We start from the raw sequence: 13,434 nt of genomic DNA, 5'->3' as shown, positions 1-13,434 counted from the left end.
CATCAAATAAAACTATATTCAAACTATATACCAAGTTGAAAAACATTAATTTTATTTTAGTACGTTACATGTTGTTCATGGTCCTTTATTCTGCCAAAGAATTATACATTCGTAGAAGCTTATACGGCTTTAATCTGACTTCTGGTTTTGCAGACGATAAAATTCTTTCAACCTGTTTGCTTGCGTCCGTATAAAACCACCGGCATCCTCGGGTTCAAAACCATCACGCAAGTCCATCGAGACCAACTCTTTATTGTACAGTGAAACTTCGCTATGTCGGCCCAATATTGAGACTGCAAGATTAAAATGATTTTTTTTTAATCTTCATGTGAGCTTTTTTTACGTATTATTATGCACTCCGTTTATACGCACCATGTCCTTTGTAGAGTTGTAATCGGACCGTTCCGTTAACATACTTTTGAGAGTACAGTATACTGTTCCGCACGAAATCGCATTCGGGAGAGAACCAGAAGCCTGAAGAGATTTTCGGGTTTAATTTAATATCATGGTGAAATTAATTTATCAAAGAATTCATCGTACCGTTGTAAACGTAATCGGACATCTTGTCGGTCAAATAAGATTTGATTCTTAATACTTCTCGATCTAGCACAAATATTTCCAAATCCTGATGCGCCTCGTGAAGGATTTTAGCACCGGGTGATTCGTAAATACCCCTAGACTGTATGATCAATGTAATGTCACGATGGTTCTAATTAAATTAAATTTTCCATACCTTCAAACCAATGAAACGATTCTCGACAATATCTATACGTCCTACACCGTGCAGACTGCCAATTTTATTCAGGTACTGCATTATTTTGAGAGGAGCAACATATGTCTCTTGAGTTTTTACATCTTTCACGAACGATGGATATCCTTCCTTGAAACCAATTTCAATTTTTGCTGGTTCCGCGAGAGCGTTTAATGGATCGTTCGTCATTTTATATAATGCTTTCGGAGCTGATGTGTCTGGATCTTCTAAAATTCCGGATTCATAACTGAAAATTTAAAGTATCATCATAAATTCGAAAGAGATCCCCACTACCAAATTATAAATATAATATTTTTGACTCGTGTTCAATAAAAATTTAATTTTCTAACTGACGAGTCTGATGGTTGAGAAAACAATCGATCAGTAAGTAATAGAACGTTTATTGTCGTAATCTTTGTTGTACCTAACGTGCAATAAATTTGCATCAATACTCCACGGTTCTTTCGGTGTTGCTGAGACAGGAATGCCATTTTCTTGAGCGTATTTTAACAAGTCCGGCCTTCCGGCAAATCTCGTGTAAAATTTTCGTTTCCTCCAGGGCGCAAGAATCTATGAGATAATTACAAAGATGTATATAGTGAGATAATGTTGAATGTAATTAAAAAAACATGTTACCTGGATTTCGGGGCAAAGGCTGTAGCAGCTCAGTTCGAAACGCACTTGATCGTTGCCTTTACCGGTCGCACCGTGAGCTATTATAGAAGCGTTCTCAGCTTTTGCGATTCTTATCAAGCCTTCGCTAATACATGGCCGAGCGATTGATGTGCCTAAGAGATATCTGTTCTCATAGATCAATCCGCATGCAACAGCCGGCCATGCGAACGAAGATACAAAGACTTCTCTGAGATCCTCGATTACGACCTTGCAGATAATTATTAATAAAAATGTGGGAAGTTAGTGGAGAACTTAGATTTTATCGCTATAAAGTCAGATCATAATTGAAAGAATGGTTTCCGGTAATATATATGTTTGAACGTAAGCATCCTCGTTTACCTTTATAGCGCCGATTTTCAATGCTTTTTCTCGAACAGCATCAAAGTCCTCCTCTTGTCCTACATTTGCCTAAATTATAATTGGTCGATGTAGTGCATTTCTCAAGCGCATTTGAATTGCTAATTAGTATCTGAACAATCTTACTATGTAAGCGATAACTCGATATCCTTCCTCTTTTAACCACAATAGTATACAGGATGTGTCTAGACCACCGCTGTAAGCTAAAATTACTTTTTCGCCAAGGTTTGACATTTTACAAGGTCTTCGTGTGTCAGTGACTAACAATGAAAGCGAACTGGTGGTCAAAGTGTTTTTGTACATTTAGAGAAACATATCTCCGGGCCCCTGATAAATGATAACCTTTGTAGTCGTTTTGCAATAACTGTGTATTTTACACAGATTTCGAAAGATGTCTTTAAAAGTATTTATATAACGTGGTGTGGCGTGTGAGCATTAAAAAAAAAGACAATAATTGGAGCAAATTGTAGGCCTTTATAAGCAGAACATTTTGTTTAGTCTACAATCTACATACACATACGTTCATATAATATATTATATATTATTCAATACCGTAAACTTTGTAATAATCTCGCCGCTAAGTAATCGTAATATTAACGTACATCAATAATTATTATGAATAATTAACAGATTCACTTCCACCGGCCGAGAGCGGTTTTATAATTGCTTCTTATGTGCAGCAGAAGTTTTAACATGTAAATATTTATCAATACGGTGAAGATAATTAGTTTTAGTTGAACCTGTATATAAGTCTTCAAAAGTCGGACAATGTTTTTTATTTACGAATGTTAGATGCATTGCTTTCAAGAGAAATCAAGACCGACTTACTTGCGCTATAATTCAGCATTCATGCACGCTAAGTGAACATATTTGTCAACGAATCAACACTATAACAGACGTATAATAAATAATTTAATATACACTTATTGTTTTTATTATACAAGAAACATATTTAAATAGAATGAAGATTATAATAAATACTAATATTCACATCATGTCTCTATTTTGAAATTGATACACACGTAATTGTGTTGCAAATGATATTTATATCTTTCATGCGAATTCCATAAGCGTTACTGATTCTGTGAGTGAAATCGAAGATTAAATCTTTAAGGTAAAGTATGTAACAGTCTATAGCTTTTTTTCAGAGCGGGAGATAACGAAATACTAATAACGAGAAATTTACATGTATATCACGATTCTCTTCTACAACACATCAAATTCCATTGCTAACCGGCCCCTTATTATTAATAAAGGAGTGGCACGGCTGAAAGTAACATATCATATCCGAACTAGATCATTTGCCAGCCTAAGGTACAATTAAGCACTTCCGTGTGATCTACACCAGTATTGCCAAGATGTTTATTCGTTTCTTATTAACTTTTTAAACGCGGAGGCACTTAATATTTTTCTCATTCTAACACCGTTCATGTATTGTTCAACTGCTATTCATGATATGACATTCACCAATTTCTTAAATGGTCGCTTAAATGGCTGCGCGACCTACAGAATTGACTGCGTGTTCCCTATATAATATTTTCAATTGTATAGTCGAGTTCATCCACAGAGTTATAGCTGGTATTTATTGATGGAGCCAAAGCTAATGACGTATCAGGAAATACGGGAATGTATTCTTTGTTGTTCCGTTTATACGAAAATGTATTCACACATGAAGTTTACTCAAGTCGTCTAAGAAGGACTTCGGTGTAATAATGTGCGACGAACCTGGAAGAGGAAATAGTTTGGTGTTAAAACGATTTTGCGAAAAGGTAATACAGGTCTTGAATATACATATGTACGTACCAATTATCACTTCCCAATTTTTCAAAGCGTTTGTTACTTCGTAAGCGCATCGTATTTCAGAGAAGCAGACTCCACCAACAACGAAGACAATCAAGCGCGGCACGTTTTTAATGGTTTGTTGGCCTTTGTCTTTGTGCCAGTGGCCATATCGCGCACTGAAAATAAATAATGATTTATTGTTACAAGTGCAAGACATTTGTACCTTTTTTTGATACAAGAATTCGTGTTATACCTGGTCGGAGCATGGTAACCCGAGCTGGCAGCACGGCCGGCTAAGAATGGAAAATGTTTGGAGTCAAGTTTATCTTCAATAGCGTCTTCCATAATGTCTTTCATAATCGGTGTCCAACGACTCATTTGATATGTTTGCTCCGTAATTCTCTCTTTACGTGGTACAGTATACAATTTCTTACGGTTACCACCCTGTTGGATAACATAATAATATACAGGAAATTAATATAAAAAATAATAACTTATTTGTAGTCATAAAGTAACAGTACTTACATCTACTACGATATTAATGCCAAGGTTTGACATATTGACTATGGTCTGTTTGTCATCCACCGATATTTGAGCATGGTGAACTAAACGATTCAGATTTTCATCGGTGACACCATTTTTACTAATAACATACAAAGAGATAATTCGAAGCTTGTCCAAATGGTGCACAGTTTGATCAAGCAAAATGGGTGTAATGTTCTTCATCTGATCTTTGATACGTTCACCCTCGGCATCTGTGCCCATCGCTAAGTCCTAATGAGTAACAAGTTAAATAGAATTTTATAGCGTAAGAATTCTATTATTAAAAAATAATGCATAAATATGTACTTGTTCTACTTTGCACAGCTTGTCCACGTTTCCTTGGTAACGTTTCATGCAATCCTCGGCTAATTGTAAATGCGTTGCATATTTGCTTAATTCTTTCTGGTATTGTGGCATTTTCTTGATCATCTGTGAAAGGTCCCTCATGCTTTGTTTGTCTCCTTGAGGCATCCTTTTTGATTCCGTGAATTTCTTCAGATTTTTGGTAACGTTTCTAAAAACGGTTCACATATTTATTCTGCCTTAGTCTTCAACATCCGCCAATCAAATTATTCGAACTTACTGTGAAACTACAGCAATATGTTGATGTCTAAGCTCTACCCACAAATCATCATTCTCGTCCAATAATACTTCCTTTTGCACTCCGGCTGACGCTTCGAACCTGTAGACAAATTTATCTGCATCAATATATCATGTCAACCTAGAGTCTGCAATGTAAGTTATATTAATTACCTATAAACGTCGTTTTCGATATCTAGTAAATCGTATGCCATAGCTTGCAGCGTCAACTCATGTAACAGCGGTGAAACACAATCAAATCCTCTATCCAGGATGAGCAATTGGGAACGAGCTTTCTCTGGTCCTTCCCCCATAGTCGGCTCATCCGCTTTGTAAGCGTCCAATTTTTGTTGGACCATATGTGCCAACTCCACGTTTCGGTCGAAGTCACTGAAATTTGATGGTTCAATATAGTATTCTGATCAAGTCTTAAGAAAAATAGAAAGAAATTGTATTTGTATACCTTCGGTAACGAACAGACGGATATTCTCCAAGAGTAGCACAGAGAGTCGCTATTTGTTCGGCTATTCTCTCCATGTTGGCAGTCCTCAAGTTGGCGAAAGACGCGTTGTAAAAGCAAGCGAACGTTTCACGCGAGTCCAGGGAGAAGACCTATATACATATTTATTTACATACATACAAATATTATAGATTTATTTAACTAAAGGAAGCTATTAACTTGGTGCATTAAGCGGTGCGATTAATAGTGGAATACATATATACATAGAGAAATGAAAGATATTCAATAAAATCATAAGGGTATACAGAACTGCATGCATGAAAACAATGTTTCGTACAAAAGGAAACATAGAAGATCATTCAATAAATAACATCGAGTTGTTGCTAATAACATCTGCTTCGATCAATTCTACGGTATTTTGAGTTCTATATTTCTAGTACTACTAAATTGTAGTTGTACTTGTTTTATAATGGTAATCGACATGACGCAAGATATGTTATCAGCAAGCAATTACATCTTATTTATCAAACAACCTCGTATATATACACTAAGGTATTCATAGAAGTCTTTCGCCTATGTTCTACTTTCCAAAATAAAAAAAAAGCTGAAAAAGTATAGAACTAGTCTGCTATTCGAAACTTAGAGAATTGAAGGTAATCGTTGCGATTCGTGGCATTATCTAGCAACTACAGTTTCTTCGTTTCTTGATCGTCACCTGCGACTCGTAAGGCAGGAAAGCGATGTTGATCTCTTTGAGGGTTTTGATCTTTTTAGCGGCGAGAGACTTGCAGATTTCATTGAACAGCTCCTCCGGACACACTGTTCGCGTACAAGCATGAATGCATTCCGTCGTTAGTACGTGCTTACATTGTGAATATTATACAGAATAGGGAAAAGTTAGGAGACAGGGGGTTGATAGTTCAAAATGATTGCGTGTCAACATTGTCGTGTCATCGAGAACAAATTCAGATTTAGGCTCGCGAGTTCAAAAAATACCACCAACACGTCGGGCATAGTTTGTATACGTGTGTGTACGTGTGTAAAGGGTATGTCTGGTGTGAATGAGAGTGTGTTTGTGCGCCCGCCACCACGAAGAACGTAAAATTATTAGACATTTCGTTTTCTCGTTAGAGTTCCCTTTGCTTTACCTGTTCCTCGTATGGAATGAAAGCGATGTTGATCTCTTTTAGTGTCTTTATGCGTTTAGCTACCACCGAGCGACACAATTCTTTGAACAACTCGTCGGGACACACTGTAAAGAGATATACTTAAGAGTCTCACGTGGACCATGGAAATTGAATGTGCCGGTCTGTCCATTCTTGTATAATCGTTTTAATTATTTCGTAAAATCTTGCTGCTTAAACGTGTGCTCGTTTTAAACAAAAATTAAAAGAAATGGGAATGAAGTGTGAACAGCTTGCACTTGTTATAGTAACAACCTGTTTATCATTAAATCGTATTGTAAAAAATAATTTAACTGTAAATATTTTTTGCTGAAAACTCTTAGCTGAGACACTCGCAGCTCTTTAGCTGAGACACTCAGTCTATAAATTTTGATAGAAATAATATTCTTACACAAAACATGAATATTATCCTATCTACATTTGTTTCATAAGTTGATTTCTACAATGGATCACTAATTTTTGTAAGTTGAAAATTTAATGCCAACAGTACCGAATACTATTCTGTTTGGGGTATTAAATTACAGGACGACGTCAGTGAAATTAATTGAGGTTTCACTGTTAAATTTATAGTGTCATGGATATTGAATTAATTCTTTTTTATCGAAACTTTGACGATGCAACGTAAAACGTACGATAGTACCTTCCGTGAAGTAAATGTGCGCGACTTTATAAATGGTCCGCGTCGGATTGCTGAAGTCTTCAATTAGTTTTTGGACAGAATTATTGCAAGGTGTGATCAGATAGATCGCTTCCATGGTGGGCAATGGCTCCCGTTTTTTGTTAATGTCTTCTACCAGAGTGATTCCTTGGGCACTGATATCGTGCATTTTACAGCATGCCGATACCATCCTCATGGCTAGTTGGTCCACTACCAAAATGCGCCACGGAGTACCACTATCTGAGGCCTTTTTCTGTTTGATGATCTCATTCATAATCTCTGCGAAAAAAAAATATAACGGTAGAAATAGTTCATAGAATTCTTAACAATAATGGCTTTGCAGAGATTACGAGATTACGATTGCGAGATTACATTGGCGACTGCAAAATTACGATTAAATGATAACATAGTTCCAGCTCATATCCAATAATTCTTAATAAATTAATCTTAAAATCTTAATATATTATATTATATTTATATAAATATTCCAATAATTCTTCCGTCGTCCTACTTATTAACTCATCATTATTTTACACTAAATATAAATAATACAAATCGAAAAAATTTTATACATATATTTGAATAAATATGTTCGAAAATATCAATGGAGAATATTGCAAGCCTTTGAAATTGTATCCAGTGTTACGCTTTCGGAATAGTTTTGCGTGTAAATCAATGGCAGTTATATTTTCCTTTCGTACTCGTTTCCTGTTGCGCATAACACGGGCATGTATAGTTACATTTGAATAATTCAACAGTTTGGTATAGCCCGCAATGTACCTTCATTTATTTGTGTAAAAGCCACATGCATTTATTCATAATTAATCGCAATTATGCTCAAGTGATTTTAAATTAAATAAGAAATCTTTTCGCGCTCTCAACGTGTATTGATCGTTCTTACAGAGCAATGACGTCACCCAGGACAGGTTCGTAGCTACGGATCACAGAGCCCTATTTAAAGGAATCTAACCGATTTAAAAAAGCACAGGGGTTCCTATAGTTTTATGTACTAAATCAATGTTGCCGAAAAATTTCGCTAATTAAAAACTATCAATAATTAGGTTTCAGTGTTAGGTCAATATCATTCTTTAAAGAATCGATTTCTTAATTGAGTTACTCCACACCGATTGATATTAAGTTTATACTCACGATTCCATAATGCAGAATTATGCATTAAACAATCATAACTTCTGCAATGTACACGGAAAGGATAATTCCTTATTCACGCTGATTTAAAAGTTGATGGCAACAATATAATAGGAGTGAACAATTGTTTAAAGGGCAAGGAGGTTAATTGACAGCATTAAATAACCCTTTAAATCTATTGTTATTAATTATTAAAAAATAGTAACTTTTCGCGATACGTACATATTACACTTTTTATATTTAAGGGCGTCTTATGAAATTTAATCACTTTTAATGACATTTACTTTATTGGAATTAAATCGAACAGATATGTCATTTAGGAATAAATATTTGAAGCGGATTGCATAGAACTACTTAAGAATTAATATTATTTGCGAAAAACATAGAAAAAACATGTATTCAATGCCAGTAAGAATTATGCAAGGCTATTAGTCAATATTTACGTATTTACTCAGAGAGGATAACTGATAAAATAACTTTATGTCAGTGAGAGATTATAATTTCAGTAGATATGAAATCTAACGATCTACGTGACTTCATGTGACAATACAATTTAATTGAGGATATAGAATTTTCAGAACAGAACTAACACTGGTTTGACATTTCTATCAAGCAGCCGCTTCGTAAACGATGAAATCATCACAGCACATACGCCCCTTGGAGGTTACATAGCCTGACAGTGGTTTAGGTAGCATATTTATCGCGTGAAACGTATCAAAGATATTGTTGTCACGTAGCAGCGTGAAAGTATTTGAAAATTTGGTCACCGTCGCGGAAAATTAATTTTTTTTTCGTTACTTACTTTGACCGACTTGTGCCTTGAGCGCCATTTTGCCAGTAACTGACTGCTGGTTTGGTCACCAGGTTGCGCTTCGAAACGGAGTCAAAGATATTTCTAAAATTATCTGAATCTATGATCATCTACTAGGGTTCCTTCATTTGAATCGATGACGCTCTAACTCTTACTCAATAATGTAAGTACAATTCATCAATTACCGTGCTTTTTCGAAATCTTTAGAGCAGGTCACATTAATCCACAAGGTATTGATCTTATTGAAACATAGATACAAGAAGCTAGTTAGGTAATAAACATTCAATATTGTCAAAAGCTAACTGTCACAAGTAAAAGCATAATTAGTTATTATCACATTTATGAATGTCACACTAAAGCTTACGGTATAAATCTAAATTCCTGGATAAAAATCAATAAATTGATGTGGTAATATAATACTGAAACTATATTGGTTATACAAGAGATACATGTGCAACAATTAAGGTTAATATAAAAAAAAATTTTAAATAATGTAGGTTAGTCCATATAATTAAATTTTTAATTACGTTTGCTCTGAATCCGTAGCTTGACATTAAATCTATAACCCATATCTAATACACTCGAACTTTATTATTGTGAACATATCTCTCGCCGGTAATTTAAATAATTAACATGGCGCTGATAACGCTCGTTTCGATACATCGATCGCCATTTCAAAACCGCACTTCGATAATCGTTACGTTCCATTGGAGAACCTACGTTCAATTCATTAATGTATCTTGCCCGGACGCATCGGCGCGAACGCAAAATAACAAAATAATCGTACCGGCGTATCGATAATGTGCAAGGAGTACACGAGATGAGCGCACTACCTGAACAAGAGCGCGCGCGAGGAAGAGAGAGAGAGAGAGAGACACACACAGAGAGAGAAAGAGAGAGGGAATTGGCAGCGGAGCCGGGCGAGAGAGAGGGAGATAGAAGATCGGCTCAACGAGGACGCGAAAGGGTTCGTTCAGTCAGTACCGATTTGTTCGCCGGTGTGCGTGGATCGTGTCGACGGTTTGCGCGCGCAGCGCCTGACGGTGTGGTCCGTTCGCGTTCGTAACGATAGCCCCGATAGATTCTTGCGTTTATCATCGCCGCGATTTCGTGTGTCTGTCCTGCCAGGCCGCGCGTCGATTTCGTCCAAATTCAATAAAGAAATCCCTCGCTCGTGGTATCGCGTGAACGCACGCGAAAAGAATGTGTGCCGCGGATATTGTTTAACAGTGATAACACGTCCTGACTACGGGCCGTTGTATTCGTTTTCTTATGTGACCAGTGTAATTGTGTAACACGTTTCCGGTACCTGGTGTTCGGCTGCAACAATTCATCATGAAGCTGGAGTATCCCTGTCGCGTTGAGGGTTGGCTGAACGTCTGCGGTAAGTCCGAACTTTTCTTATTTTTCTTTTCTTCGGTGTAATACATCCGCGGCGCGTGAGACGAGTTGCGTTCTCGTAGGCCGGCTAGGGAGAGAAAAAAATAGAGAATCCGAAGAATGGTTCGAACTCGGAGGGAGGTTATGTGCGATCGTGTGTACAAAAGTGTCTGCGGTACAGTGAACCTTCCAGATGCACGTGCGCTCTGCGCCACAAGAACGCTATTTCGCTCATTTCGCTAGCCGGCACTCGAGAGCCGGGCCTGCACGCTTCGTTGCATAACAACAAGTGCAGGGGGAGGTCTGTCACCGTTCGGTCCTATGAAAACTCCCTTGGCCTCGTTGCTATCCCCAAGATTGTCACACGGGCTGTATTTCTTGATAGTCTCCCGGTATTTATCTTCGTGTAAACAAGGTTGACAGACGGTGAACGCTTTTTCCCTCGCAAGCCGAAGAATGTTTCTTTTGTGTTAGCCTTCGTCCGTTTTTTTTCTAATCATTTCGAATCTCGCGCGCGGTGCGGAGGGTTCAAGGGACTCTTTGATCAGAAATCGTAGACAATGGAAATCGTTATTTATTTACGTTTAATAGATTGAGTAAGTTCAAACATTTCCAGCGTGTTTATATGGGGTACTGGTACCGGGTTACGTAATCTTCCAACGCCCATTTATAGGTCACGGAGGATGAACCAAGTGCGAACGGTTCACAGGAATAATAAAAGTTGGAGTTATTGAACAATTACGGTTTTAGACGATGTATAGTATAAGAGACAGCTTAATGACCTAAATAAAATTTTGTTATTCAAATTTTGTGTCTATAGAATCTTCGAATCTTTCTCTTCTCATTTGCAAAGCATTTCAATTTTAAACACGGTTGTGAAATGGTATCCAATATTTTCCAAATATTCAGAGATTTTCAATAAAGTTATTATAGTTCTGTTGTAGATTTTTTTAAACATTTAAACAATGTCCTCCATGTACGATTTAAATATTTATATGCCGCGATCGGCAGAGAACAAGAAAAACGGAGACAGTTAGGGATCCCCAAGAAAATATTCCTCCAACTTTGGCAACTTTTTTCCCTCAATCTCGGTTCGGTGGTATCGACTTTCTCGACCTCGATAATGCGATGTTTCTTCCACACGTTGGTGTTCCTTCTCAGACTGAAAAAAGTCTTTGTCTCCGGAGCCTCTTGATTCCTAGACCAGCCGGAATAGTTCCGGTTTGAACTCACACGATGAATATGTATCGCACGAGGCGCAATAAATCGCAACGCAAACCAGCATTGCTTACAAAGAGACTTTCGGTCAGTGTCAATGACGCTGACGTTTACCGTACATCGTACCTTGAAAAATAAATAAGATCTAGGAACCAGAGAATCGTATTTTTGTGCACATAACAGAGCTTAGGTACCCTTCGTAGGTACCTCTTATTATTTGAAAAAAAGAATGTTCTACTTGCCTTTCATATAATCAATTTTAGACGATATTTTCATATAATGTAATTTTTTTCTTATCTACAATTATTTAATCCCAACGAAGTTGTTTAATTACAATATTAATGCAACATAGAGTGACTATAGAAAAACTCAACGCCTAAAATAGTTCTACTATTTTTGTAAGGTAATTTAGGAATTATGTAACTTTCTTGAAATTTTATTTTTCAAACGTAGCTTCCATATAAATTTTGATTACGCTTGTAACATGAATTATACAGTTCACATAAATTTTCTAATTTCTTGAATGCCTTTCCTATTATGGTATGTGTCAAAAAATGATTGTACTGTGGATTTTAGCAAAAATGAGTAGCAGAAATATAAAATGTCTTAAATGCATCATCTGGTTTAAAGTATTAATAAATAAATAAAATAAATAAATTTGAGAAGACATAAGAATTCAGTAATATTGCTGCACTATTTTCGATTTATCAAAATTATTAAAAGAAACAATTTATCTTTATTTATCTTTGTCGTATAAAATGAAAATACAATAAGTCAGAAAAATTATTTTAGATTTACAGTTAAAATAGCTTCGAGTGCACATATTTATATTAATATAAATATGTATAATTTCATTTGAATTCTGGATTCGCACATTAAGACAAGAATCAAAGGAAAATATATACGAAAAAAAATCGTTCATCTGTCCTAATCGAACAGGTCGACATTTTCTATATCGAATACAGCGATCAGGCCGTCAAAGTTTTGCTGGACCAATCGAGTCGCAGACGTCTCTGTAAAATATCGAAAGGCGGTCCAATTATTGCGTTGGGGGTTATTGCATGGCCAGTTGTATCGATTATCGACGATTGTTTCATCGCTTGATTCTCCCTTCTTTTTTTATCCCCTTCGTCGCTTTTTTGCCGACCTTCCGGAGGATCTTCAAAGTATCGAGAGGGCCAGCGTTCGATGATTCTCCTTTTTTCCCCCTATTCTCAGCGTCTGGCATTTGCATCGAAATGAAAACATCCCTATTTGATGGCCGATCTCCATCACCGGAGACCTTTTGTCTTTGCGCGGCCAACGAATGGACGTTCCTTGTACCATGAATTTGTACACATCCGCTATTTGCGGCGTATTTGCGTGAACCTGCTCGTTTTCAGTATACTGTTCGCTCGGGACTTCACGACTGGCGTCTTGAGGACGAAATTAAGCAGCTTCGGGCTCTTCGCGAGTTTTCGGATGGTAATGCTGGTGTGCGAAATGGTAAACAGTCCCCGATGAAACGCTATTTTCTGACGCAATAGTACATTTCGTTCTAGACTTTCGTTTAGACCAGGAATTCGCGTTCGGGATAAAATTTCATAATACGCTGTAAAGAATGATTACGAGAGAAATAATCTTCAGTATCTTTTTTATTAGCTTATTTCCTCAAATCGTATTCGGTGTTCATTTCTTTTCGCAAACAACCTCTCGTTAGGAAGAAAACGTAACGGAAGGCAGCATAAAATAGTAATTCTTAATTATAAGTGGGAGCTTTATAAGGCATGAAACGCAGCTACTTATTTTTAATGAAATATAAATTTCGAGCAACGAAATTGAAAAAAAATAGATTGTGCATACAGTAAAGATAATTGATCGAAAATGTAAAATTTTGTGTTTACGAAAGAA

General features: G+C 36.6%; 2 protein-coding genes and 1 long non-coding RNA gene across 5 annotated transcripts in view; 1 reads left to right on the top strand and 2 right to left on the bottom strand.

Moving 5' to 3' along the window:
* Positions 1-28: 28 nt before the first annotated feature.
* Positions 29-2,081, bottom strand: Ass (argininosuccinate synthase). Its single transcript, XM_033467331.2, has 8 exons — positions 1,910-2,081; positions 1,766-1,834; positions 1,388-1,633; positions 1,176-1,321; positions 734-998; positions 541-679; positions 373-474; positions 29-293 (listed from the first exon to the last, which is right to left on the bottom strand). The coding sequence occupies exons 1-8, from the start codon at positions 2,015-2,017 to the stop codon at positions 130-132; spliced, it is 1,239 nt and encodes a 412-aa protein (XP_033323222.2). The 5' UTR covers positions 2,018-2,081; the 3' UTR covers positions 29-129.
* A 156-nt stretch (positions 2,082-2,237) lies between these two features.
* Rop (Syntaxin-binding protein Rop) lies at positions 2,238-9,010 on the bottom strand. Of its 3 annotated transcripts, none has more exons than XM_033467330.2 (11): positions 8,938-9,010; positions 6,972-7,268; positions 6,296-6,399; positions 5,151-5,299; positions 4,862-5,077; positions 4,692-4,790; positions 4,415-4,622; positions 4,091-4,339; positions 3,819-4,009; positions 3,587-3,741; positions 2,238-3,508 (listed from the first exon to the last, which is right to left on the bottom strand). In XM_033467330.2, exons 1-11 carry the CDS (start codon positions 8,963-8,965, stop codon positions 3,447-3,449), a joined length of 1,758 nt encoding a protein of 585 aa, XP_033323221.1. In that variant the 5' UTR covers positions 8,966-9,010; the 3' UTR covers positions 2,238-3,446. The 3 variants fall into 3 exon arrangements, with proteins under 3 accessions (XP_033323221.1, XP_033323220.1, XP_076383886.1); XM_033467329.2 differs by lacking the exon at positions 6,296-6,399 and adding an exon at positions 5,863-5,966; XM_076527771.1 differs by lacking the exon at positions 6,296-6,399 and adding an exon at positions 5,863-5,966 and having other exon boundaries at positions 4,424-4,622.
* A 660-nt stretch (positions 9,011-9,670) lies between these two features.
* The window catches only part of LOC143261146 (uncharacterized), a 154,854-nt gene continuing 151,090 nt past the window's right edge, over positions 9,671-13,434 (top strand). Inside the window, exon 1 of the long non-coding RNA XR_013035370.1 lies at positions 9,671-10,330. This is a non-coding gene — a long non-coding RNA (uncharacterized LOC143261146). The remainder of the gene's footprint in view (positions 10,331-13,434) is intronic.

This window comes from Megalopta genalis, chromosome 1, assembly GCF_051020955.1.
Source record: "Megalopta genalis isolate 19385.01 chromosome 1, iyMegGena1_principal, whole genome shotgun sequence".
Lineage (NCBI taxonomy): Eukaryota > Metazoa > Arthropoda > Insecta > Hymenoptera > Halictidae > Megalopta > Megalopta genalis.
The sequence above is the reverse complement of the archived record's forward strand: the minus strand, read 5'-3'. Positions and strand labels throughout refer to the sequence as shown.